At 45.3% G+C, this 24,854-nt stretch overlaps 1 protein-coding gene across 2 annotated transcripts; it reads right to left on the bottom strand.

Moving 5' to 3' along the window:
* Positions 1–4,252: 4,252 nt before the first annotated feature.
* Positions 4,253–24,301, bottom strand: Fkbp1a (FKBP prolyl isomerase 1A). Of its 2 annotated transcripts, none has more exons than XM_052183889.1 (5): positions 24,146–24,301; positions 24,026–24,073; positions 9,073–9,185; positions 6,334–6,492; positions 4,253–5,331 (listed from the first exon to the last, which is right to left on the bottom strand). In XM_052183889.1, the coding sequence occupies exons 1-4, from the start codon at positions 24,180–24,182 to the stop codon at positions 6,364–6,366; spliced, it is 327 nt and encodes a 108-aa protein (XP_052039849.1). In that variant the 5' UTR covers positions 24,183–24,301; the 3' UTR covers positions 4,253–5,331; positions 6,334–6,363. The 2 variants fall into 2 exon arrangements, with proteins under 2 accessions (XP_052039849.1, XP_052039848.1); XM_052183888.1 differs by having other exon boundaries at positions 6,330–6,492; positions 24,146–24,300.
* Positions 24,302–24,854: the final 553 nt, after the last annotated feature.

The following is a 24,854-nucleotide window of genomic DNA, read 5'->3' as shown; positions in this document are numbered from 1 at the left end:
GGGGAGGCTTCCCCTCCTTTGCCTCTGATCCCAGGAAAAAGAATGGACCAGGTCCAGCCACTGACTCTCCATTCATTTCTAACGCTGGGCTATCAGGCAGAATTTTGACTGCCCAATTACAGAGAAATCTAAAAGCTTCCAACTGGAGAGCTCTACCTGAGGCTGTAGATCGTGATCACCTTGATTCTCCTGCTGAGAGCCGAGCCCCTCCAACACAGGGTACAGAAGCCAGGGTTCCTGAGGCGGGTGAAGTACACACAACTGGGTAGGGTGCTTCAGGGCACAACTACAGAACTACTCACACTCTTGCACAGGACCATTGGGGGCTGGGTTGCATCCAGAATAGGTTTTGTTGGCTCTCTTAGATTCCATGACACCAACTTGATTTTTAAAGAAAAATACAAAGTATGCTTAATAATAGTGTTTTTAAGTTTGAAAACAAACTGATATTCCCTTTTAAAAAATGCATAACTTTTGTTTGTAACATTTGCATTTCACTGTCCCTAGTGAAGTGACCAAAGTTCTTCACCTCTAGACTTCATTTAGCAATTTTTCCTATAATCACAAACTACAGAAATGAGCCCAGAGAGCAGAGTCTAGCAGTTTGTACTGCTAAGGTTCTTGCCTGGCTGTAGGAATCAGCCTTCTGCGTGTTTGGCAAGCTCTATTTCCATGTGGCATCATTTCAGATGATAAAGTCATGAGGGATCCAATCTGGTGAAATGCTGGTTTCATAACTTGTGCTCCACCCGATAGCTGGCATGTTCTTGGGATATCAGTCATCTGATACAACCTCACTCCAGAAATATTAAAAGACAGTAGAGTTGGGAGGCGGTGTGTAAGGATTAGTCATGACCTAGTCACTTTTTGGGAGATAGCTTCAGAGGCCAGCAGTACAGAGATGTGATGTCAGGCAGGTGACATCACTGCTTTCTGAGTTTCCACATCAATGCATGAGAACTGAAACTTCAATGTAATTTCTTCCTGATGTTAAAAAGTCCAGAGGGATCACGAAGCCCAGGGAGGGAAGACTGACCAAGCCCGTGGCCATAGGGACTGGGGTAGCCCCACCCTCCACTCCTCCCGTGGCCCTCAGACTTTCACGTACTTTTAAAAATATATTAGTTTTAAAAATGTGTATGGCTACCTAGTCTATGTGTATGTATATGTACCACAGACATTCCTGGTGTCCATGGAGGAACCTGGGACTGGAGTTAGAGATGGGTCGAGCCACTGTTACCCAGCATCCAGTGCCAACTTCCCTGAGAACAAGCACTTTACACAGCTGCTCAGATCCTCCCCTCTTCATGTGCTGATGAGGTCACTGTTAATACTTTGAATACTTATTTATAGAGTCAGGAAGTTGTGCTCAGGCATTTTATTGCACCTTACTGCCTTGGTTCCCAGATGCTTTTTGTGGACCTGCCTCCCTAGCTCTGGATTACAGGTCACACAATGCCTCCATGGTGTTGTTTGGGTCTAGTGATCTATCACAGGGACTAGGGACCCCTGGGCAATTACAAACAAAACAAAATAACAACAAAACACCACCCATAGCAAGGCCATATGGAAATTTACCTGTTATATAGCTGGTCCTGCAAGATACAGAGAAAAAGGCCAGCCAAACACAAAGAGGTGGCAATCACAAGGCAATACTGGGAAATACACACCTCCATTCTCTGGGCAAACAATTATCAACCTAGAATAATAGTTCAGACAAACTGCCACTAAGACGGTGTCTACTTAGACACTATGACTGTCTGTGGCTGAGTCCAGTGGGCACACATGCCTGCACAAGCACTGCAGACTGACTGACGGTCCTCTAGTGAGAGAGGCCATCTATTCCTTCCAACCTGGGATGGTTACATGCTTTGCCTAGATGGCAAGCACCGAAGTCCTTCTATGTGCTCTGCAGCTTTCACAGATTTGAAGGTTTTAGAAACTTGAGACCAAAAAGCCTGGGGCATGTTTATTGAGAGGTAGGCCACAGATGCCTGGGTCATTACCACAGTAATACACTGTGAAAATTTTTGTAGCAATTTACAACTAATATTTAGGATACAAGACTTTGGCTAAGTTTTGAAAATTCTATTCTAATTCATTTTTTAAAAAAAGAAATCTACATTATGTAGAGTGGAGGTGGAATCTGCTGAAACCCACAAGGCACTGGAGAACTCACTGACCTGTGGCATAATACCCCTTGGCTAGTCCCTGCTGGTCTCACTGCTGTCACAGCTAAGCCAGTGCACCAGCCCTCAGGGCCTTCATACTTTTTGTTCCATTGCTACAGGAAACATGTTCAGCCTTCACCTGGCCACTTGCTGCTCTCGGCCGCTTTCATGGTGCTTGGTAGCATTTGTTGCTTCCCTTCCCCAGAAGTTAAAGCCTACATCAGCACTATCCTGTCTCAGGCTGTAATCACTCCGCAACCCAGCATGCACTGGCCTAATCACTATAAAACACTCGCAATTAACTGGATTTACTTTCCAAAGTCTTAGGTAATGCTCCTCCTGAGGAGTTAGAAATGAGTGTTAAAACAGAGTGCCCACAAGTAAGCATATCTGACACTGTATCATCCACATATATACACCCAACAGCACGATTGTCCGCCTTTCCAAAAGCTGCCAGGCATTCGGCTGGGTGCCGTGTGTCCCTGCTGTGGAAACCTAGCCTCTAACAGGTACAAAGCCCAGCTGCCTGGGGTACACACACCTGGAATTTAAGCAACTTGGATGACCTCATCAAACATTCTGGGCAGAAGACAAGAGTGCTACCTTTTGGCATTTTAATTTTAGTGCATTAAAAAAACCTTTATGGCCGGGCAGTGGTGGCGCACACCTGTAATCCCAGCACTCTGGGAGGCAGAGGCAAGCGGATTTCTGAGTTCGAGGCCAGCCTGGTCTACAGAGTAAGTTCCAGGACAGCCAGGGCTATACAGAGAAACCCTGTCTTGAAAAAAAAAAAAAAAAAAAACCAAATCCAACCCCCTCACAAAAACAAAAACAACCAAAAAACCTTTATGGGCGTTTTTTTATCTGCACACACGTATGTACACCACTTGGTGCTTGGTCCCCATGGAGGCCAGAGCGGATATCAGAATGGCTGGAACTGGAAATCAACCTGGAGTCCTCTGGAAGAGCAGCCAGCTGTAACTGTAGACCTTCTTTTAGCCTCCAGGAGATCTGCACACATGTGACTCACACATGGAAACATACATTTTAAAAAAATGTCTCTGGGGATATGGTAGGATCTGAGTGGGAAACAGCATGAGACTTTCTAGAATGACCGTGATCTGATGTGGGGCAAAATTTAAGCAGACACTGCCTTGTTTATAAGCATTAGGGAACTGTAGTATCAACCAGACATTTCAACAGTTCTTAAATAGGTAGTCACCAAAATTCTTATTCTGATAAATTTGTTAAAATAACTTTGAGGAAAATTAAGATGTAACTTTAGGGTATAACCAGAAATCTAAATTAAAATAATTTAATAATTTAAGTATTTAAAAAAAAATTCTTCAGGCTAGCAAGGTAAATGTGCTACATCCAAGCACCCATATAGTAGGAAAACCAGCTTTTTCAAACTGTCCTTTGACCTCCACATCAATGTTAAAAAATAAAAATCAACCATTATTCCAATGCTTGACAATGTCTGTATTTTAAATTAAGGGGGACATTTAAAAAAACAAAACAAAACAGGTAGTGATCTCAATATGTAGACCAGGCTGACCTGGAAGTCATAAGAGATCCACTTTCTGAGTGTTGAGATTAAAGATGTGCACCACCATGAGCAGTTTTACAAGGTATTTGGGGGCATCCTGGTGATCAGCATTAACTAACTCTCAGTAAGAGAAACATTACTGGCACCTACAGGATGGGGTTGGGGGATAAAAAAATAACAAGGCAGTCTTTGCATACCTATCTAAGAAAGATTTAAATCCCTGCATCCTCCCTTCATAATCCTTCACATGTCTGCTTGTAACACATGTAGCCCACTCCCTGTTAAAGGCACGTAGGATCTTCTCTCTACCTGTCAGTAGCAGCACAACAGTTAAGAGATATGAAAAGGACTGTGACTGCCTCAGCCTGGTACCAGACTGTCCCTGAGCTATGCCTACTGCCCCCACGCCCATCATGGCCAAGTGGGGGAAGGCTGCTCACTGCTGCATGGTCAAGAACAGGCACTACATACCTACCATCTTTGTGCTAACAGGGGCACAAGGCCTGTGTAAGCAACCTCCATGACACAGAGCTGAGAAAAGCCAGCATAAAGCACTTTTATTGCAATAATAAAACTTGAACGGCATATGTAGTGCAGAGGGCAGGGGACAAAAGCTTTCTCTCACCAAATCACTACACAAGGACAGCAGAGGGTGAGAAGGAACCGAAGGAGGAAAAGCCAGGAAGCCAAGATCAGCAGAGAGCCAAGCATCAAACCCAGGAGATGCTGAAGCTGCGATGACCAGCATCATTTTCTTAGAGAACACTCAAGGATATGTCGTGGTGGCTGGGCATCCACTGGGTGGTGAGTCTACAAACAGCACCTTCAATTTAAACTTTCCACCGAAGTTCTTAAAATTTAGGAAGTGGAGCTTGGATAGTTACAAGATTACAAAAGTCCAGAAAATCCATTAGAAAAACCATAGGATGAAAAACAAATTAAGCCAGGTCATAAAGAAGGCTTCAGAGGTCCCTGCCGACCCAGGGACAGGTATTGTCGTGTCCAACACAGGCCTGAAGGGACCTGCTTTAAAAGGCAGCTAGTTTCAGAAGGTGGGAGGACTGTCAGAAGCAAAGGCTCTCTCCCTCCCTTCCCATTTCAGTTTGGGTAGGGCTTTCAGTTTAATAGGACCTCCCTCACTGGAGAAAAATCCAGCCCTCAACAGCATCTCGAATCTGCCATGGCTTTGCAGCATAGCAGCAGAATGTCTTAATATATAATAGATAAATTTTTCATCCAAAATAAAATAAAATAAAATAAAATAAAATAAAAATTCTTGCAAATTCCCCCTCAACACCAATTCCTATTCTAAAAGTTAACCCATCGCTTGTGCTGTTAACACTTGACAATATACTTCATTGGAAACTTAGATCTGAAAGACAGAAACTGAGTCTTCACCCCAAAACAAAGTAACTTGAGGTTTATGGCATATAGTTTAGGTCAACACACATACAGAAGGGGAAGAGGACATGGAGGTGTCCGAAGCGAAGCTGAGTGACGGGACACATTCAGTCGAGTAGGTGTCTATACAAAGGGTGGTAGGACGTCAGGAAAGCTCCCCACGGATTCATGTGCACCCATCTGGAGGTACCAGATTCCTCCATGGCAGATCTGTTGGGGACAGAAAATCTTTAAGTTCCAGCAACTCTGTTCTCTGTGTGGACAGTCACAATTTTATCTGTCATGCCAAGTCCTGCCCTGAGCAGCTGAGAGGTCTTTTGGGAACAGGCCAATTTGAGAAAGCAGATGGATTGCCTGGTTTCCAGGCAAGTAACTTTCTCGTGTTCAACTTGCCACATGTGGTTCATAGGGCTTTTCTCTTATTAACCTAACATTAAGTTTAGCATGCTAAGGACAGGAGGAGGCTGCCCCTCCCACCCCCACGCTACTGATAACACAGTAATCACCAGGATCCAAATTGGCTTCAGGTTTCTAACAAACACATTCTCACCCAGCCCCTGGTTGTGGCCCCTGGTTTTTTTTTTTGGGGGGGGGGGCGGGGGGGCAGGGGGCGGGGTGTAGAACAATCAGGAAAGTCTGGGTCAGTGGTAAGGGTGACATTCATGTGTAAAGAGAATAAGGCCATACCACTAGGACGCTAAGCTTAATGTTCTAAGAATGAAAGAGGAGGCAACAGGCTTCAGCTCTACTTTGCTACCATATGGATGTGACCAGGCCGGGTTTCCTTCACTAGGAAGAACTCAGGCTCCTACAGTTTCTTCCTAGAACTGTCTAATCTTAAGACTTCCTCCGAAGGCACAAAGGCTGCTCTTATAAAAGTACTTTTCTTACTAGCTTTTAGAAGCACAAGGCAGAACAAATCCAGAAAGAGTTGTTATTTCCTGAAAGTCTAAAATGCTAGCACTATGAACTTGGCCTGTGGTTCCAAAGACTTCAACTCAATAAGCTACATATAAAAAGTTTTAACAGCTGCCCTTCCCACAAGCTCCTTCAATACACATGCCAGCCTGCTCTTGGAATGGCCAACTCTTACACTGACATTAACACGGGGGAGCGGGGCATATGCAGTGTTCTCTGCCCTTGTCTTTACCAAACCCTGTACCTAACAAGGGAGCAACAAAGAGCCCTTCAGCATTGAGCACTCTTACCCACGTGCAGAGCTAAGGGAGGAGGCCACGACTGTCATTCCAGTTTTAGGAGCTCCACATCAAAAACAAGAGTGGCATGTGGTGGGATGATGCCTGGGTGCCCGGTGGCTCCATAGGCATAGTCTGAGGAGATTATCAGTTTGGCTCTCTGACCCACACTCATCTGTGAACAAACAAACCAACAAAACCAAGGATTACAATCAGCTGGACATATTCCTGCTCTCTGCACTAGCTGAGCTGGTTACTAGGTGTCCCTGGCCAGGACAGTGTTGACCAAGACACTCTAGTGGCTGCATCTGCCCACCCAGTAGGCAGCACCCACACTATCAAAAACTCAGGAGGTAGGGCAGTCACTTTAGATGGGACCCAATAGCAATTAAAAACCCTCTTGACTTTTTGAAGGATCAGTACTTCCTGGTGTCACACAAACAGTTTTCATACTGTATTATTATTATTATTATTATTTTTGGATTTGGTTTTTTCGAGACAGGGTTTCTCTGTATATCCCTGACTGTCCTGGAACTCACTCTGTAGACCAGGCTGGCCTCGAACTCAGAAATACGCCTGCCTCTGCCTCCCAGAGTGCTGGGATTACAGGCGTGCGCCAACACCGCCCGGCTTTCATACTGTATTATTAGTACAATTAGGTCAAGGGGGAAAGGCAGTGGTTATCAGATGCAACCTTTTCATCTGTGGTTACTGTAATCCATTGATGTGGCAACTCTCAACACAGAGCGCTGACAGTACTTTAATAAATAGCTTAAATAAATAAAGAGAAACCACAGATTACAATCTGAGGACAGCCCACAATTCTGTGCTTTCTATATTTAGATTTAGGGTAGGAGCAGGATCTCACTCTATGTTAAGTGTAGCATAAACTGCTCTCAAACTCTTAGTAACATTCCTGCCTCATGGTAGGTTAGGATTACAGGTGTTAGAAAGCACCACACATCCAGCTTACACTTACAATCTTATGGTGAGACACTTAAAAAAAAAAAGACACTATTGCTTTCAGAAACATCACAGACTAGTGCAATGTGAACACTCAAGGCCTCAGGGTGGTGACCCAGGGCATGCCCTTCTCACTGGGAACTAAAGTAACACGAACCAATAAATGTATTTTAAGTCTCAAAAAAACAAAAACAAACAAAAAAAAAATCAAAAAACAAAAAACAACCCACCAATTTTTCTGGGTAACAGGATATCATATATAATATTTATACATTCAGACTAACTAATGGAAAATATCTTTAGAATAATTGCAGTGCAGCTCTCATTAACATGGAATTTACTATGCAGCCAAAGCAGACCCCAACTCTTGGGAGAAAGCCCTACTACAGGCTCTGAAGTATTGAGATTATAAATACGAACTGCCACAGCTGTGACAGGATCCTGTATCTGGAAATAGAGCCAAATCAGCATCAAGAAATGGAGGAGCCAGTTGGTAGTGGTGCATGCCTTTAATCCCGGCACGTGGGAGTCAGAGGCAGGCGTATGTATTTCTTATGTCGAGTTCAGTCAGAGGTAGGTGTATCTCTTATGTCGAGTTCGAGGCCAGCCTGATTTATAGAGATTGCTCCTTTCTAGGACAACCAAGGCTACACACAAAAACCCTGACTTGAAAAACCAAAACCAAAACCAAACAAAACAAAAGGAGAAGGGGTAAGTGCCTCACCTATCCCTGTCTGTCTTTCAGCCCAGTCCTACCCACCCCCACCCCACCCCCGCCACTCCCTCTGTTATACATAAATGACCTCAAGATTGATGGCACCTTCACAATTTGATGACACTTCAGACTATAACCCTATGAAGGCTGCAACTGAGCCTACTTTCTAGACCTTGCCCTTCAGTATTACTTAACACATGTAAAATGAAGACTGCAAGACAGGTACACAGTATTTTTTATGCAACCAAAATACTGGGAAAGACTCAAATGGCCTTCATTAGGGTTCTGGTTAACTGAATTATAGCACCCATACCCCTCAGAGAGCATGTAGCTGTGTGAATCTTGTCATGTTCAGCCAGAGAATGTCAAAGCTGAGGAAAAAAAGTAAACCCGAGGCAGTTTTGTGCAGAAAAAGGCAAACAAAGTATATGTGTATGCTAAACAATGTAAGACATCCCATGGGGCTGGAGAGACATGGGGCTCTCTCCCCACTGGCTCCTCTTGTAGAGGACCCAAGGTCAGTTCCCGGCACCCTCATGATAGCTCACAACCATCTCTAATTCTAGTTCCAGGGAATCCAATATCCTCTTCTGACCTCTGACGGCATGAGACACTCACCCAATATAGGCGGGTAAACATACAGATAAAAGTCCCCCCCCCCCCCCCACCAGGGTTTCTCTGTGTAGCCCTGGTTGTCCTGGAACTCACTCTGTAGACCAGGCTGGCCTTGAACTCAGAAATCTGCCTGCCTCTGCCTCCCAAGCTGGGATTAAAGGCATGTGCCCCACCACTGCCCGGCTGTGTTAATTCTTTATTTTAGAAGACTTACTGCTTTTTATCTGTATGGCTGGGCGGTGGTGGAGCACGCTTTTAGTCCTAGCACTTGGGAGGCAGAGGCAGGCAGATTTCTGAGTTCAAGGCCAGCCTGGTCTATAGAGTTCTAGGACAGCCAGGGCTACACAGAGAAACCCTGTCTCGGAAAAAAACAAAACAAACAAACAAAAAAACGAATGAACCCTCACAGAGTATTACTTGTGGGGTGTTAGGCAGATAGTAAGAAACAAAAGGAGAACATACCTGGGCTACCCCTTCTTCCCAGCCTCGGATTACCTCCTGCTTGCCTAGTGTAAACTTAAAAGGCTTGTTTCTGTCCCGAGAGGAGTCAAATTTCTTTCCATCTTCAAGCATCCCTGTAAGAAAGTGCAGTTGTAACATGAGAAACCAAGAGAAAAGGTGTGAAGCAGTTCAGAAAACAGTGGTACAGGCCTCATCACCACAGCAGGGTCAGTGTACCTGGTCAGGCATTTCATCCTGGGAACTGAGCCAGCTCGGGAGGATTTCCTATGGCCTCCTACGGCATATGGGCAGCTATGCAGATGACCTGATGCCATGCAGTCTGCTATCTCACTCTGAGGTACAGCTACTACCTTGCTCTGGAGAGTCTAAGCTCCCTGCCATGACCACTCCAGCACCATGGACTTCTCAATTAGTAACGGTTTCCTTGTATAAGGCTTTCCCATGCAAGAGGCAGTAATCCCCAATTCTGCCACAGTACATATGTAACAAGCACACAGCATGTTCTCCATTCTGCTTCAGGGCTGGCTGTGACTATATAATACATTGCTGGGGCTGAGAACCTGGGGAACCTGGGGCCGGAGAGATGTCTCAGAGGTTAAAAGGTCTGACTGCTCTTCCAGAGGTTCTGAGTTCAATTCCCAGCAACCACATGATGACTCACAACCATCTGTAATAGGATCCAGTGCCCTGCCCTCTTCTGGTGTGTCTGAAGTTGGTGATAATGTACTTAGATATAAAAAATAAATAAATCTTAAACAAACAAACAAACAAGAAAACAAAAAAACAAACAAGCAGGAATCCAAGCATGGGCTAGCGTTTGAGTTGCCAATCTTCCTGAGAAAGTAGCAAAAAATTTGGATGTCCAGAGGAACTGGGGCATGCTAGCATCAAGCCACTGCTGAAGCTCAGGTTTTCACAGCACATCCCAGTTCACAGATGAACCTCTGGCAACAAGTGAAGTAATTTGCTCAAGTGGTAAAATAAGACAACCCCCCTCATACCATGTTCCTTTTACTGGATTGCTTTCCCAAGGGTCAAGCAAACCACAATGAAAGGGGAACTCCAGCATGAAGTTCGCAAAGGGTGAGCACCATGAGAAAAAAGGAGTTAGACATCTGTGGCAGACATCTGCAGCTCCCTTTTCAAAAACAGCCCTGCATGGATTTCTCCGGAAACCAATGTCAGCCAACTGAGGTAACTGACCCTGAGCTCTGAAAGCTCTCAAAGGAAACCCCAGGCTGGACGGGGCTGGTGGTGGGCCCAGAGCTGATATGGAACACAATAGGGTTTAAAGAGCCACTAAAAAAAGAATTCTCCAGTGCATGTGTGCTTACAAAAGTGGAAAACCCTGAAAAAGAAATCCTAACCTAAAAAACATTGTCAACTTTGGTCAGTAGATTGTGGAAACAGATGAACTGAGAACATTATCACAGCCACTAGACTCTAGACTTCGACCAAATAGGAAATGGTGGAGGCTGCAGTCCTGAGCAAGAGTCAAGACCAATATCCTGGGCAAACTGCACCTCAACAGCCTGAAGACGGGAGGAAGGACAAGAGGAAAACAGGAGCTACCCTGTTCACTATGAAGAAAGAGGGTGTAGAGCCCTAGAACTGCTGAGCTGAGTATACATTTAACTTGCTTTTACTAGAATACAATCACTTCCTGACAGAAGAACTGGCAAGCAGCTGACACAAATGGTCCATCAACAACCAGTCTCTAGGTCACAACACCTACTACACACATGGCCACTGTCAGCACAACTCCAGCCACAGGAGCCACCTAACTGATCCCAAAGTTAGGGAAAGACAGATGCCAAGAGTCTCAGAATCCTTTCTCTGGACATGTGCAAGCTTTTCCATTCTGCTTTAACAGAAATAAGGAAACCTACTGTAAGGCTTTGCAGCCCACCTAAGGTCAGAACCAATGAACACAGGGGGGTTCTGTGAACCATGAAGGATAACTGAGAACTAGAAATACTCTTCTTGGTCTGGGCTCTTCTGAGCAGACCTAGACTTTTGTCCCAGGACAAAAGAGCAGTCCCTGCCCTTTAAGCTTAACTGTCTATAAGAACCTGCTGGGATGCCGGGCGGTGGTGGTGCACGCCTGTAATCCCAGCACTCTGGAAGGCAGAGGCAGGTGGATTTCTGAGTTCAAGGCCAACCTGGTCTACAGAATGAGCTCCAGGACAGACAGAGCTACACAGAGAAATCCTGTCTCAAAAACACAAGAACCTGCTGGGAGAAAAAAATCCCAGATAAAAGAGGCTGGAGTGATGATGGTTCAGTGATGAAGAGCACTCACTGGCTGTTCTAGAGGACCTGGTTTCTGTTCCCAGCACCCACACAGTGGCTTACAACGGTTTGTAACTCCATTTCTAGAGATCTGAAGCTCTCTTCTGGTCTCCATGGATACCTAGACATACACATGATACAAACACATATAGTCAAAACACTCATACCCATAATTTCTTTTAAAAATTCCTGAGCCAGGTGGGCGGCACATGCTATTAATCCAGCTCTTAAGAGGCAGACCAGCCCTAGTCCACATAGAGTTCGAAGACAACCTGGGCTCCATAGAGACCCTGTCTCCAAAATGAGTGAATTAAATAAAATAAAATATTCTGAGAAAAGCCTGAAGAGAGGGGCATGTGAACCAAGGCTACGAAATAATTCAGACCCAGAGCCCCGCACTTCCACTCCCAATGCAGCATCAGCATTCTAGGAGTGCGACAGCTCAGACCAAAAGACACCTCTCAATCTAAGCCTTTCTCTATGCCAGTTACACTGGCCTATAAGTTTGGTCTAACTTGAAATTTTTTAACATTTACTTTTAATGATGGTTCTTAAACACTTTAACCTCCCTTTTAGTCCACTATCCATCAGAGGTAGGGGGAAAAAGGATACAGGGGAAGTGGACCTGTTTAAAAGTGATTCTTTGTAGTAACTCTCATTCTTTGAAGTCTGGAAACTGATAGCTCAGTTCACAGTTTGGTAAGGACAGTTCAATCTACTTGTAAACACTTTATAGCTATATCAGGAGTCTAGTTCAGTAGAGTTAGGATCAGTAGAGTGATAGCACTATCAGCTAGAGACAGCCAGGCCTCAGCCTCAGCCTAAGACAGTAGGAAGATCAGGGCCAATAAAAATGTCAGAAAAAGTCTTTGGCTATGTCTCTCTCAGAGAAGTAAAAAATCAGTGAAGCCGTGAGACCAAGTAGTCTAGAGCTAACTCTATAAGGAAGCCAAGCTCAGGCTGTCACTGTCTGGAGAGTCCTTTAGACTCCCTCCAAACATCATGTCCTCATGAGTCTTGACTCACTTAGCTCATGTCTGTCTCAGGTGATATCACGGTGCCAATCAGCCCGGGGCTGCAAAAGCAGCAAAAAGCCACAACACCCTACCAGAAGTTTTTTGGTGTGTTTCTCTCTATGGAGTCCTGACAAACGGAGCACAACTACACAATGTAAGGTAGATAATATATATATGTGTCGTTAGCAAAAAATCCTTTCACTATATCTGCTTCAATGAAATATTCCTTCACAAATCTGTCTAAGCTTTTCACCTGTGTCCACTACAGGAAAAAAACTTCAAAGGAGGGTTAAGGAAGCTTGCTTGGCCTTCTCAGTAGGGCTTGTGGATACTTATGGCCAAGTATAAGTTGTATGAGACAAACTTTGGTTGATGTACTCTGCCCCAGTGTAGTGCTTCTACAAGGAGTAAGAGAATAGAACAAGATGGCCAAAGTGCTTCCCCGACACTCACCTATGCTGTACATGCACAATCAATCAAAACACGGAAGAATACTCCTCATGAGTAACTACTTCTCAGTTTTCAAAAGAACTTAATTAGGATTGCACTAAATAAATTTCACAATACATTAATGGGTTGTTCCAAAAGAATTGTATTATTTCTTGTCAAATCTGAACCATAGCAGGACCACATTTTAATTACAATGAAAATGTACAATATACTCTGCAGTTCTTAATTCCCAAAGGCAGGGGAAAGCTGCCTCCTGCATGTGACACGCACTGGTGTTGCTTTGCCTGAGCTGCCTCAACTGACTAACAGCAGGCAGGAAGCTCAGAGGGAGCTTTCTACCTGCAGTGTTCTTCAGTAAGGGATGTCTAACTTCCTTATCTTAAACTCATGTGGGACATGGAGGGGCAAAGGCTCTATTAGCTCAGGAGACAGGATCACTGCCTTATTCTCTTACACTATTTCACATGAGTTGTTGTCTAAAGAAAGAGGCCTTGAGTCTTGCTCCAGAGCTTTGGACCATAGTCAGTTCTTATCAATCTATTCTATCTTCCCAGGAAGAAGTGAGAGTAGGAGGTATTCTTTGGGACTGAAGGATTTTTTTCCTCCCATAATTGAATTCTTTTTTTAAAGTTGTATTTAATTATATACTTAATGTATAAGGGTGCTTTGACTACATGTACATAAGTACACTAGAAGATGGCATCATTCCCATTATAGATGGTTGTGAGCTACCATGTGGTTTCTGGGAGTTAAACTCAGGACCTCTACAAGAGCAGCCAGTTCTCTTAAAGTAAATAAATATCCCTAGAGGTAAGGGTAGTTGAGTGGGTACCACAATGGGCTAAAGGATAAAGAAGGTCTAGAAGAAAGAGATGCAGAAGAAAACAGGAATGTTAAAAGGCAGGCATAAGAGTGCATGCAGCTTTCTGAGAATTATGCTACTCCTCTTTGATGGCAGAACACAAGAAAAGTAGATGGAAAACAACTAGATAGGATTTCTGTCATCCACCAAGATGGAGGGAAATGGTCAAAACTGTCTCTGAATAACCAACCAACCAAACTAGCCATCTTTCCACAAAAACTAAGAAACGACTTCAATGAAACAATGGATTTATGACATTAGACACAGTAATCTCTGAAAGCTGGGAAATAAGCAAGGCCATCCTCCAATGACTCCAGCTCACATCATTGGGAGTTTCCTGAGGTGAGAACAGGGACAGTCAAAGGCATCAAGAGTCAACTTAACGGACCACCACTTATTCACCCCCTGCTACATAGAAGTTAGAAAATTGGAACTCATATTCACACTATATCAAATATTACTTCAAGTTATATGTGTGTTCATGTGTGTGTATGTGCTATAAATGGACATAAATGGAGGTCAGAGGACAACCTTAGATGTTAGTCCCCACCTCCCAACTTGTTTGAGACAATCTCTTGCTCACTATTTAATGCTCCATGCTAACTGGACGGCGAGTTTCCAAGGGCTCTGTTTTGATCTTCTATCTCACTGCAGGAGCATTGGGGTTTATATGCTATCATGCCCACCTTTTATATGGGAAGTCTGCAAGTCCTGAACCATAATCTCTCTAGCCCTCAAATGTTACTTACTTTAAAATGGACCATGAGCTTAAATGTAAATGCTAACCCTGCATAATTCTTCAAAAGAATAAATGAGCAAAGAAATCCTTGCAATCTTAAACTAAGTAAAGACTTCTAAGGTATAGGATCAAAACACACAAGCCATCAAAAAGAAAAAAACTAGACACTGAACTCCACTTAAAATTATTTTAGCTAGACAATTGTGGCACATGCCTTTAATCTCAGCACTTTCAAGTCAAAGGCAGGTGGATCTCTGTGAGTTCCAGGCCATCCAAGTCTACAGAGTGAGTTCTAGACCAGCCAGGGTTATACAGAGAAATCCTGTATAACCAACCAACCAACCAACCATTAATTTTTAGAAAAGACAAGACAAGACAACTTTATACTACTCAAAGTGTATAAAGAACTACCATAAGGCTGGCTGGTGATGACACGCAACTTTATTCCAGCACCTGGGAGACAGGGACAAGTGGATCTCTGTGAATTTGAGGCCATCCTGATCTACAAAATGAGTTCCAGGACAGTCAGGGCTACACAGAGAAATCCAGTCTCAAAAAACAACCAAAACAAACAACAAAAACCAAACAACAACAAAACCAATAAAGGCAAGAATGAGGAAGGATGATCGTCAAGTTCAAGGCCAGCTTGAGCTACACAACAGATTATCAAAACTGAGTAAGAAAAGAGCCAATTAAATTAAGACAAACCTTTGAACCTATACTTCACTGAAACACATGTACACAGATAACATGTGAGCATAGGAAAAGATGTTCAACATTTTTAATTATTACAAGATGCAAATTAAAACTACCTGGAAGGACATTACTAGTTAAAGTAAATAACTAAAAGACTGGCTACATCAAGTATAGGGAGAACATTACACTGCTGGGGGAATGCAGACCAGAGCCCACTGCTCTGGAAGGACACGAGTGTGAGCACGCACGCCGCATTTGGCCCAGCCGGGCTACATTTCATATCATCTTAGCCTATAGGAAGATGTGGACACAATGTTTAGAGGAATTTTTAACAGACAATCCTAAAAACCAACCCAAACACCTACCAAGTATTGAGTGAACACATAACCCATACACAGAAACTACTCGGCAACAAAAAGGAACAAATTATCTATATAGGGAAGTCAAAAGAATCTTGAAATACACTGAGTAAAAGAAACCAGAATAAATACTTCATAGTTAACATTTGAGTAATGTCCAAGTTTAAGTTACAAACTAGTCAAACATACAGTTGTTCATCTTTTATCCCAGAACTCCAGTAGGCAGAGGCAGGAGGATCTCTTTGAGTCCAGGTAAGCCTACATAGCAAGTTCCTTGACTCAAACAACAACAACAACAATAACAACAACAACAAAACCAAACCAAAAAAACAAAAACAAACAAAAAAACAAAAAAAAAACCAAACCAAAAAACAAACCAGCAAACTAAGCTCTAAGAAAGTACAGTAGCAGTTACAGAAGGATACAGGTGTGGGCTTCACAGGGAATTCGTTTAGCAGGGCTTAAATTGTACACTGTTGTGGTCTTTCAGACAATGTTTCACTATTTAGTACATACCCATAATTCTCCTGCTTCTGACTCCAGGTTGCTAAGATTCTAAGTATGAACCATTGCATGCAGCTAAAACTGAACACTTTAAACATGTGATATTTACTGTATGACAACTGAACCTTAACAAAACTGTAACAAGGAAAAGATCATGGAGGTGTCTGTCTACATTGAAGGCTGGGAGAGATCATTCTGAGGTCAGCCAGATCAGCAAAATAAGACCCTGCCTGCAAAGACAGAAGGAAAAACAAAATAGGTGATGATGTTCACTAACCCCCTGCATAAGCTCAGTTCCTGCTCCATACAGGGAATGGAAGCAGGACAAAGGGAACACACCGAGTCTCAGCAGTGCTCCATCCCTTTCAACTCCTAAGCACCCGGAGCTCTCCGGCCAAGTTACCCCAGAACATCCTAGAGGAAAAGCTGACTCGGCTGGGAGAGGGCAACTGAGGCTACTGTTCACTCACAACAAGCTTTCTGCTCTCAAAGACACACTTATGCTGGCAGCAGTGGCCACGTTCATTTCTGATTAGACACAAACTCCGCCCCATGACTGAGAGCGGTCTGAAGAGCTGTCGATTCTCCGTTTCCAGCCTTAAATCATGGTACTTGGGGCCAAATGAAGCTCAAGATCACAGACCTGGATTCTGTCCTACATCCCGGTGGCATCTGGCTCAACCCTGGGCTCCTCTTGCCTGACTCATGGACTAATAGGACTGGATAAGCAGGAGGCTTCCATGTTTACACCTTCTTCCCTATATGGCAGCAGCCGCTGAGGAATGTTTCTACAAGGGCTGGCTTTACTTTCCAGAACCTTTAAGTATCCAACTAGTGAGAAAAATGGCAAGAAATGGGGGTGTCCAATGTAAAGCACAAGATGAGATGAGGCTCCCTCTGCCCATGCCACTTCTATCCCATACAGCTTCTCACTGGGGAGAATCAGGCTTAAATCCTTATGGGGAGAAGAATTTTAGGAGTTTGTGGGGGAGGGGAAGATTCAAATCTATCCCCCCCATAGCATGCCAGACAAGCACTCCATCGGTCACACCCAGTTCTGGAGTGAGTAACTGGCAAAGAGAAAAGCCACAGGCAGTACCTGGTAAGCACAGCACCAGAGTGCCCTAGACTGCACTCTCAGTGCTTGGCTCTGGCCATAGAAACAGTGAGGGCCAAGATCAAGACTCAAATCCACGAGGACTAGGATTATCATTTCAGATTATTTCTGGCATTTTGCTTTTCGGAAGGCAGAGTCTCAATGCCCTCTCTTGGAGTCAAGAAACTTGAGCTTCAGTAGCTGTAGTGAAAGCTCATTCACAGCACTCACCAATCTTCACATGTTTTCACAGGCAGCACTCTACTGACCAAAATAAAGGATGTTATAAAGAGAAAACTCTAAACCCCTCTATTGAAGTCAAATAAAATGATCAAGTAACTGAACATGATAAAACCAAAGCTAAGTTCCCATCACTTGCCAATGGGAGAGGGAAAGGGACTTGCTAAGGCCAAAATCCAGATTAGTTTCCAAAGTACAACCAGCACAGCTGCTGAATGGAAGGGCGGGAGGTGGGGGGCACCCAAAGGCTAGTCAGCCTGTAGCCTTGCAACTGAAACCACTCAGAATTTTCCTAGGTGAGAGCACAGCCAGAAGCCTCAGGACAGACCTGTTTCTCTTCCCTTTTTATTAGACACAGATGCTTCCCAAGCCCCCCTTCTGTATGACATCTGTGTTAGAAAGACAACATTCCTATGCTAAGTTTACCAAAGGGGACGGGAACAGTCAGCCGTATGTTTCTAAAGCTAGTCATGGTGGTTATACTGCTGATATAATTGAACAGCATTAAGATAAGTTAGAATGGATATGACTAGACAATCAATTTAGCTGACAATGAGTCAGTACAGGAAAGACAGAAAGAACGCTCTGCTAGTAATGAACTGGAAAGTCTTAGCACAGGAAAGACAGAAAGAACGCTCTGCTAGTAATGAACTGGAAAGTCTTAGCACTTAGACTTCTCACAATAGACTTTATTATAAGAAAACAAAATTGGTGTTTGGAAAATGCTATGCTCAAAGAAAAAGCAATGGTTCTTTAGCAAGAGTCTGAGCTGTTTTAACCAACTTCTAGGCCCTCATGACTGCATGGCTACACCCCAGTGTAACCTTCCTGCACTTATAAGGATATCCTAGATGAACTGTATGGCCGAAGGTCAAGTGCCTATCCAAAGAAGGAACCAACTCCATCTCATCACTGGCCAGGTCCATAAAGTGCAAGCACACGCCCAACCTTGAGGAAACACTTCTAATCTCTGGCCATATCCCTTTAGATTCTATGACCAAAGTTTTCAAAGTCAAGATCCACAATGGGAGGACCTGTGCAACAATATGAAGAACACAGGCAGAGTAAATTCTGCCCCTGCTCTCCCTCCAGCATACACCTGACAAGAGCAGCCAGACAGAGCCTTTGAGACACGACAAACAGACCCTTGCTTTTAAGCCCTCTCATAGCTCACTCTCTCTTTCAGAAGACTCTAACAGCCTTAAAGTGCCAGGCGGTGGTGGTGCACGCCTGTAATCCCAGCACTCTGGGAGGCAGAGGCAGGCGGATTTCTGAGTTGTAGGCCAGCCTGGTCTACAGAGTGAGTTCCAGGACAGCCAGGGCTACACAGAGAAACCCTGTCTCAGAAAAAAAAAAAAATTAAAGTGGCTCCCAAGAGCTGCCATCTCTCTCTGATCTCGCTGCCCTCTACCTCCACTTCTCTGCTCCAAGCACTGTGATCTGCATTTACATCAAACACACTCCTACTTTCGGACTGCTGCACTGCCCAATTCTTACTCAAACCGTCCTGTACACTAATCCCCCAACTTCTTCAGCTATATTACTCTCACTTTTTTCCAGAACCAGGGGCCTCTCCTTCCTTCTTCTTGGGAATCATTTGATATGTGAATTGTGTCTTGGGTATTCAGAGCTTCTGGGCTAATATCCACTTATCAGTGAGTGCATACCATGTGTGTTCTTTTGTGATTGGGTCCTCTCACTCAGGATGACATTCTCCAGTTCCACCCACTTGCCTAAGAATTTCATTAATTCATTGTTTTTAATAGCTAAGTAGTATTCCATAGTGTAAATATACCACATTTTCTTATCCATTCATCCGTTGAGGGATATCTGGGTTCTTTCCAGCTTCTGACTATTATTAATAGGGCTACTATGAACATAGTGGAACATGTGTCCTTATTACCTGCTGGGAATCCTCTGGGTATATGCCCAAGAGTGGTATAACAGGGTCCTCTGGTAGTATCACGCCCAGTTTTCTGAGGAACAGTCAGACTGATTTCCAAAGTGGTTGTACCAGCTTGCAACCACACCAGCAGTGGAGAAGTGTTCCTCTTTCTCCACATCCTCGCCAGCACCTGTTTTCTCCTGAGTTTTTGATTTTAGCCATTCTGATTGGTGTGTTACTCTCACCTTCTTGATGAGGCTTTTGCCATTTAAAATCTTGACCTATTCTTGTCTCTCTCCTTAGCACTAATGAATACATTTTTGCATAATCACATTAATTATTCCTTTTCCACTACAGCTAAAAATCCACAAAGGTAGGAATTGTGTTCTCCTTCATTCTTACATTCTTGGTGCTCAGTACAGTACCTTGCACACAGACATGAGTTCATATGGAGAAATCCAAAGTACCTTCTAACTTTAGGCATAAGTACACTTGAATAATTCATTCTTCTTGCCTGCCTGAGGCACTAACACTCAAAACAAGGTGCCACGCTTCCAGGCAGTTCTAGCTTACAGGTGCCAGTTGCCATGGGGATTTCAATGTATGGCTCTCTCTTACCTCCTGACACACTATCACTGAATAATAGAGAGAAGGGTGAACTACGGGTGAACTATGGGAGTAATGGGTACAAGGAGAAAGTCACAAAGTCCAAAAAGTACTTTCTCTTTCTAGAGTGAAGAAATCAGAAATCCCTGCCACAGGACAGGAATGTGGGAGTGCTGGGAGTGCATCAGTACTTACACAAGGGGCGGACACACTCCCCTCCCCACCTTCCCCAGGGAGAAACTTTTGAGTTCAAGAAAACAACTTGAGTGGTTGGAGCTCTTGGGACAGAAAGTACACATTTAGAGGCACACAGAACATCCTACTACAGTGAAGGAACCTCAAAAGAAGCAAAGCTGTAAAACCTGCTTTGGGAACAACTGTGGTGATTTCACTTAGTTTGGTTTGCGACCGGATCACTTTACATCGTCTTGGATGTAACAAGCAGGAAAATAATATAATCCCTCACGGCAGGTAAGACACCAGGATCCACTCAGCTCTTCTGCATACCTACTTCCCCACCTGCGTAACAGGAGGTTGTCCTGGATGGGGCAACCACTTCAATCTTTTGTGTTTAAAAAAGGGTTTCACCATGTGAAACCTGGAACTTGTTAGGTAGACCAGGTTGCCCTCAAGTTCATAATGATCCAGCTGCTCTGCCTCCGGAGTGCTGGAATTAAAGGCATGAGGCACCACACCTGGCTTCCAGATGCTTCAATCTTAAGCTTCGAAGTCTGATGACCACTCTGAACAGCTTTGGTGGCAAGACCACAGCTCAACCCTGTTCCTACTCTCCAGACACCACAATAGACAAGAGCTCCAATACCTGGTACATGGAGCATAACGATTTAAGTACAGTTGAACAGCGCTATAGCTGCCCCATATCTCTACTCACAAGGTGCTGCTGCTCCCAAACTCTCATCCTTTGAGGAGCATGCCTAACATCATTCATTACTTGCTGATGGCCTAGGCTGGAACACCCCACACTTGGGATACAGCTAGGTACTATATATCCTTGAGGAAGAAGATCAAAATCCCCTATCAGTTCAAGACATGTTCTTCAGACCCAGAGGAAGAGTGTTCTTATGGCAACATATCAAGTTCCCTTACCCCCACTGCCCACCACTCCTTCACACAATCAACTCCAGTTCCTGGGCCTTGCATAAAAACTCTTCCTCCAGATGGCCACAAAGCCCACTACCAAACTTGTTGTGCGTGATGCTGGAGGGGGGTGTCAATTATAAGGACTTTTCCAACTGTCTCCATTAAAAGCAATCTCCTTCCCCATCTGTCTCTGCTTTGCTTTGCTTTACTCTCTCCATTGTGCCTCTCACTATTGACAGTCAGACTGGTCCCCCTCTTGAGCTAAACCCTACTAGATCAGGTCTTTCTCTAGTCAGTTTACTAGCCACTTGCACCTGGTTTGTTGCTGCACAAAGGGGAAAACAAACAAAACCCCAAAATAACAACAAAACGTTGTTGTCATAGAAAACACCAGAGAAAAGCTTAACAGTGGCACAAAGGCAGTCATTATTGGCATCTAAAACATCCTTGAAGTTGAGGCTTGGAGATGGAGCTCAGAGTTGAAAACGTTTGGCTAGTACCTGTAAGGTCCTGGGGTTCATCCCTGGCATGCAGGGTTCAGGGCTGAGGGACGGGTCACCTTACTTCCTTTGCTGTTTCTCTGGACCCAGTCTAAATAGCAAAAATGGACACTTGGCTAAAACTCACATGACCAAGAGTTATTAACCCAAGTCAAGCCTCAGTCACTCATATCCTTCCTCTTAGTCACTCAGGCAAGCATCCTGAGCTGGACACTCAGGCTTCCACCACCCACCAGGCAGAAACATAGATCTCGAAGAGAAACTACGGAGGCAAGCTGAGAGTAAACCAGAGATAAGAGATAGGGGCTCTCTCCTCCCTTATTGGGACTCCATGGCTTCCCTCTTTGATGACCCTCTTCCTCTAATCTTAAGGACAATGTTCTCTTCTCATCACAGTCCCTCTGAGATAGCGTCTATTCCCAGTGACTTAAAAGCCTTAATGCTGCGGAAGTGATCTCACAGCAAATCTACCCCCTTCTCTCACGCCCCCACAGGTCTCAAACAGGTTCTTCCTGGGAGGCTGGTGGCAATGACTCTTGGGAACAAAGCCACCCGCCCTCAGAACAGCCTATTCTGTGATCGTGAGGCACAGCTGGCTTCTCACTAAGGCGTCTTTGTGGAATTTATCAAAATGAAATAAAAAAGAAAGCTTTTGTTCTAACGAGTGCCAGGGTCCTGCTGGCGTTCTGGGAACGTGTGGGTGGGTGATGCCTACATGGAGAACAGACTTGAAGAGGCATTAGGAGTTCTGGGTCCCATAGTCATCTGGTTTTTTGTTTTGTTTTGTTTTAAGGAAAAGGCTCCAGACACTCTATAGGGAGAGTTCATCAGGAAGCATAGCAAATTGTTTCTGCCTACACGCCAGTGCCTGGCTTTCAGCAGCAGTGAAGCCAGGCAAGGATGTGGGGCAGTCTTGGGTGTAGACAAGGCAACTCACATCCTCCTCTCTATGCCCCTGATTTCTATCGGGCACTGCAGAGTGGCTGCCACAGACCAAGGTAAGAGGTCTGTGGGAAGTCAGGGAACAGTCCACTCGCACACATTCTCACCCTGTGGGTTGCAACTCCATCCATGGAGGGAGGGGTGCCCAACGACCCTCACAGGGGTTGCCTAAGACGACTGAAAACAGATATTTACACTATGATTCATAACAGTAGCAAAATTAGTTATGAACCAGCAATGAAAATTTTATGGTTGGGGAGTCACAACATGAGGAACTCTACTAAAACTGCCTTAAACACGTTTGTTTTTAAAAAAGCAACAACATTCTTTTTCAACTTGGTATCACAGATGACTAAACTGATGATTGTTCCTCTACTAACCCTCCCAAACGAAGGTGCTGACTGCGGTCTTATCACAATAGCTACTTTGATTTGGCCCATGAGAAGACTCTGTTCTTGCCAAGATGTATTTCAATATTCCTTCCATTGGCAGCGTTTTAAAGGTCCTTAACTCCTGCCATCTCCTGCCCCTCTACTCAAGAAGTCACAGAAATCAGGGGGCATAGAGAGGAGGATGTGAGTTGTCTCCCCTTCCCAGTAAGTCACTTCCCTCAAGAAGGGGATCCTCCCCTGATTAGGGAGAGAAGGCTACTTGAGCCAGAACAGCTTGGCCAGATCAGCCAGAAAAAAAAAAAGGTGGGGGTGGTGACAGTGGAAGGGAGCGGGGAGAGGCAGAAGAAACAGAGGAAGGATGGGGAGGGGGACAAAGGAAAGGGTGGGAAAGGGAAGGAGGGGGAGGGAAGCCGATTCCTATCAGCCGTGGCTACACCACTCAGCCTAGCTATGAAGTCACAGTCAGTACCCCTCCCCCTCCCCAACCCAGGAAGACCTTGTAAGGGCATGGAGTAAAGATGGTCCCAGGGCCAGCGGTCTTGATGCTTGAATTCTGGCAGAGTGTGCATGTCTTTAAATTTTCCTTTGATTTAGTTACTGTGTACTGCATTCACGACCCTCCCACCCCCCAGTTTCCTTTATCTTTAATAATGGAGGTGAGAAAGTCTCTACTCTCAGGGGAAAGGAAAATGATATGGTATACATCCTCTGGTCTGGTAATCAATGCCATGGAGGCTGAGGTTTGCAAGTGGGTCAAAGAGAAATAGACAATTGCATTATCTATTTCCGACAGGGCACATGAAGCCACAATAATGACTTAGCAAGTGGGTCGTTTCCCACCCGCCCCAGAAAGGTGAATTCAAGGGTTCCCCTGGGAAAGGGTGGCTGGGCAGACTAGGAATTTTCTCCCTGTCCTAACTACCGAAGTGATCCTAAAGCACGGGGAAGGCATCAAGCCATCGGGGTTCGGAAACGGTTCAAATCTTCCTGAAGGGTCCCTGGCCCGGAGCGCGTGACCTCCGCCAGGCGATGAGTTCGCCCCAGCCTCAGTTTCTACGGTTGGAGAGTAGGCTCCCTGCGGCATCCGGGGCCGCGCACCGGTCAGGGTGTACCAGACTGCGCCAGACCGAAGTCCCGCTTAGCGCGGCGGGCCCAGCCTGTCCCTCGGGGCATGGCCACCGCCCAGGCCTCGGCTGCGGGCCACGCGGCCACCACGCCCCGACTCCCAGCCACCGCCCCTCCCGCCCGGCCCCACCCGGCCGGTCCGACTCACCCGTATAGTGCACCACGCAGGTCTGGCCGCGTTTCGGGAAGGTGCGCCCTAAGGAGAGACAGACTGCAGGTGAGTGGCTGCGAGCGGCGGCCGGGGAGCGGGCGGCGGGTGTCTACTCACCGTCTCCAGGAGAGATGGTCTCCACCTGCACTCCCATGGTGGTGGCGGCGGCGTTGGCGGAGGTGGAGAAGGACGCGGGTGGTGGCGCGACGGGCGGGCGGCGTGGAGCCGGAGCGGACCTGGCGGCCGTTCAGAGCTTCGGCTTCGTCCCTCTCGTGTCTCCTGCGCACGCGCACCGCACCGCACGGCACGCCCCGCCCTACTTGCGCGAGGCGCTCACATCCCAGAAGCGGGGCAGCTGGGCGGAGGGACCGGAAGTCCGGAGGCCACAGACCCCCGGATGCAGCTGCGGCGGAAGGCGCGTCCTGTTGGCGACTCCCGGCTTTCTTCTTCGTTTCTCGGAGACGCCGCACTAATAACGGGTGAAAGCTCACTTAGAGATGCTTTCCTCTTGCGCACATCTAATTGTCCTGTAAAGCCGATAGTTGTGAGTAGGCCTTGCACCCGTGGAACCAAGGGAACGTCTGTAAGTGGCCCGAGGTCCCGAGCTCCTAATTGAATCAGTATTAACATTAGCCTGCATGAAAGCCCACTTTCCCACGAATACGCATATATTAATATATATGGAAATGTAGAGGGGAGTGGTGGCGCACGACTTCAGGCCTGGCCTACAGAGTGAGTTCCAGAGCAACCATGAAAGATAAACCCCGTCCCAAAAAAAGAAAAAGAAAAAGAAAAAAAAATCATATATGTATGTATGGGGATCTGT

The sequence above is a fragment of the Apodemus sylvaticus genome, chromosome 5 (assembly GCF_947179515.1).
Source record: "Apodemus sylvaticus chromosome 5, mApoSyl1.1, whole genome shotgun sequence".
NCBI classification, from domain to species: domain Eukaryota; kingdom Metazoa; phylum Chordata; class Mammalia; order Rodentia; family Muridae; genus Apodemus; species Apodemus sylvaticus.
Note: the sequence above shows the minus strand (reverse complement) of the source record. Positions and strands in the feature narration are given on the sequence as shown.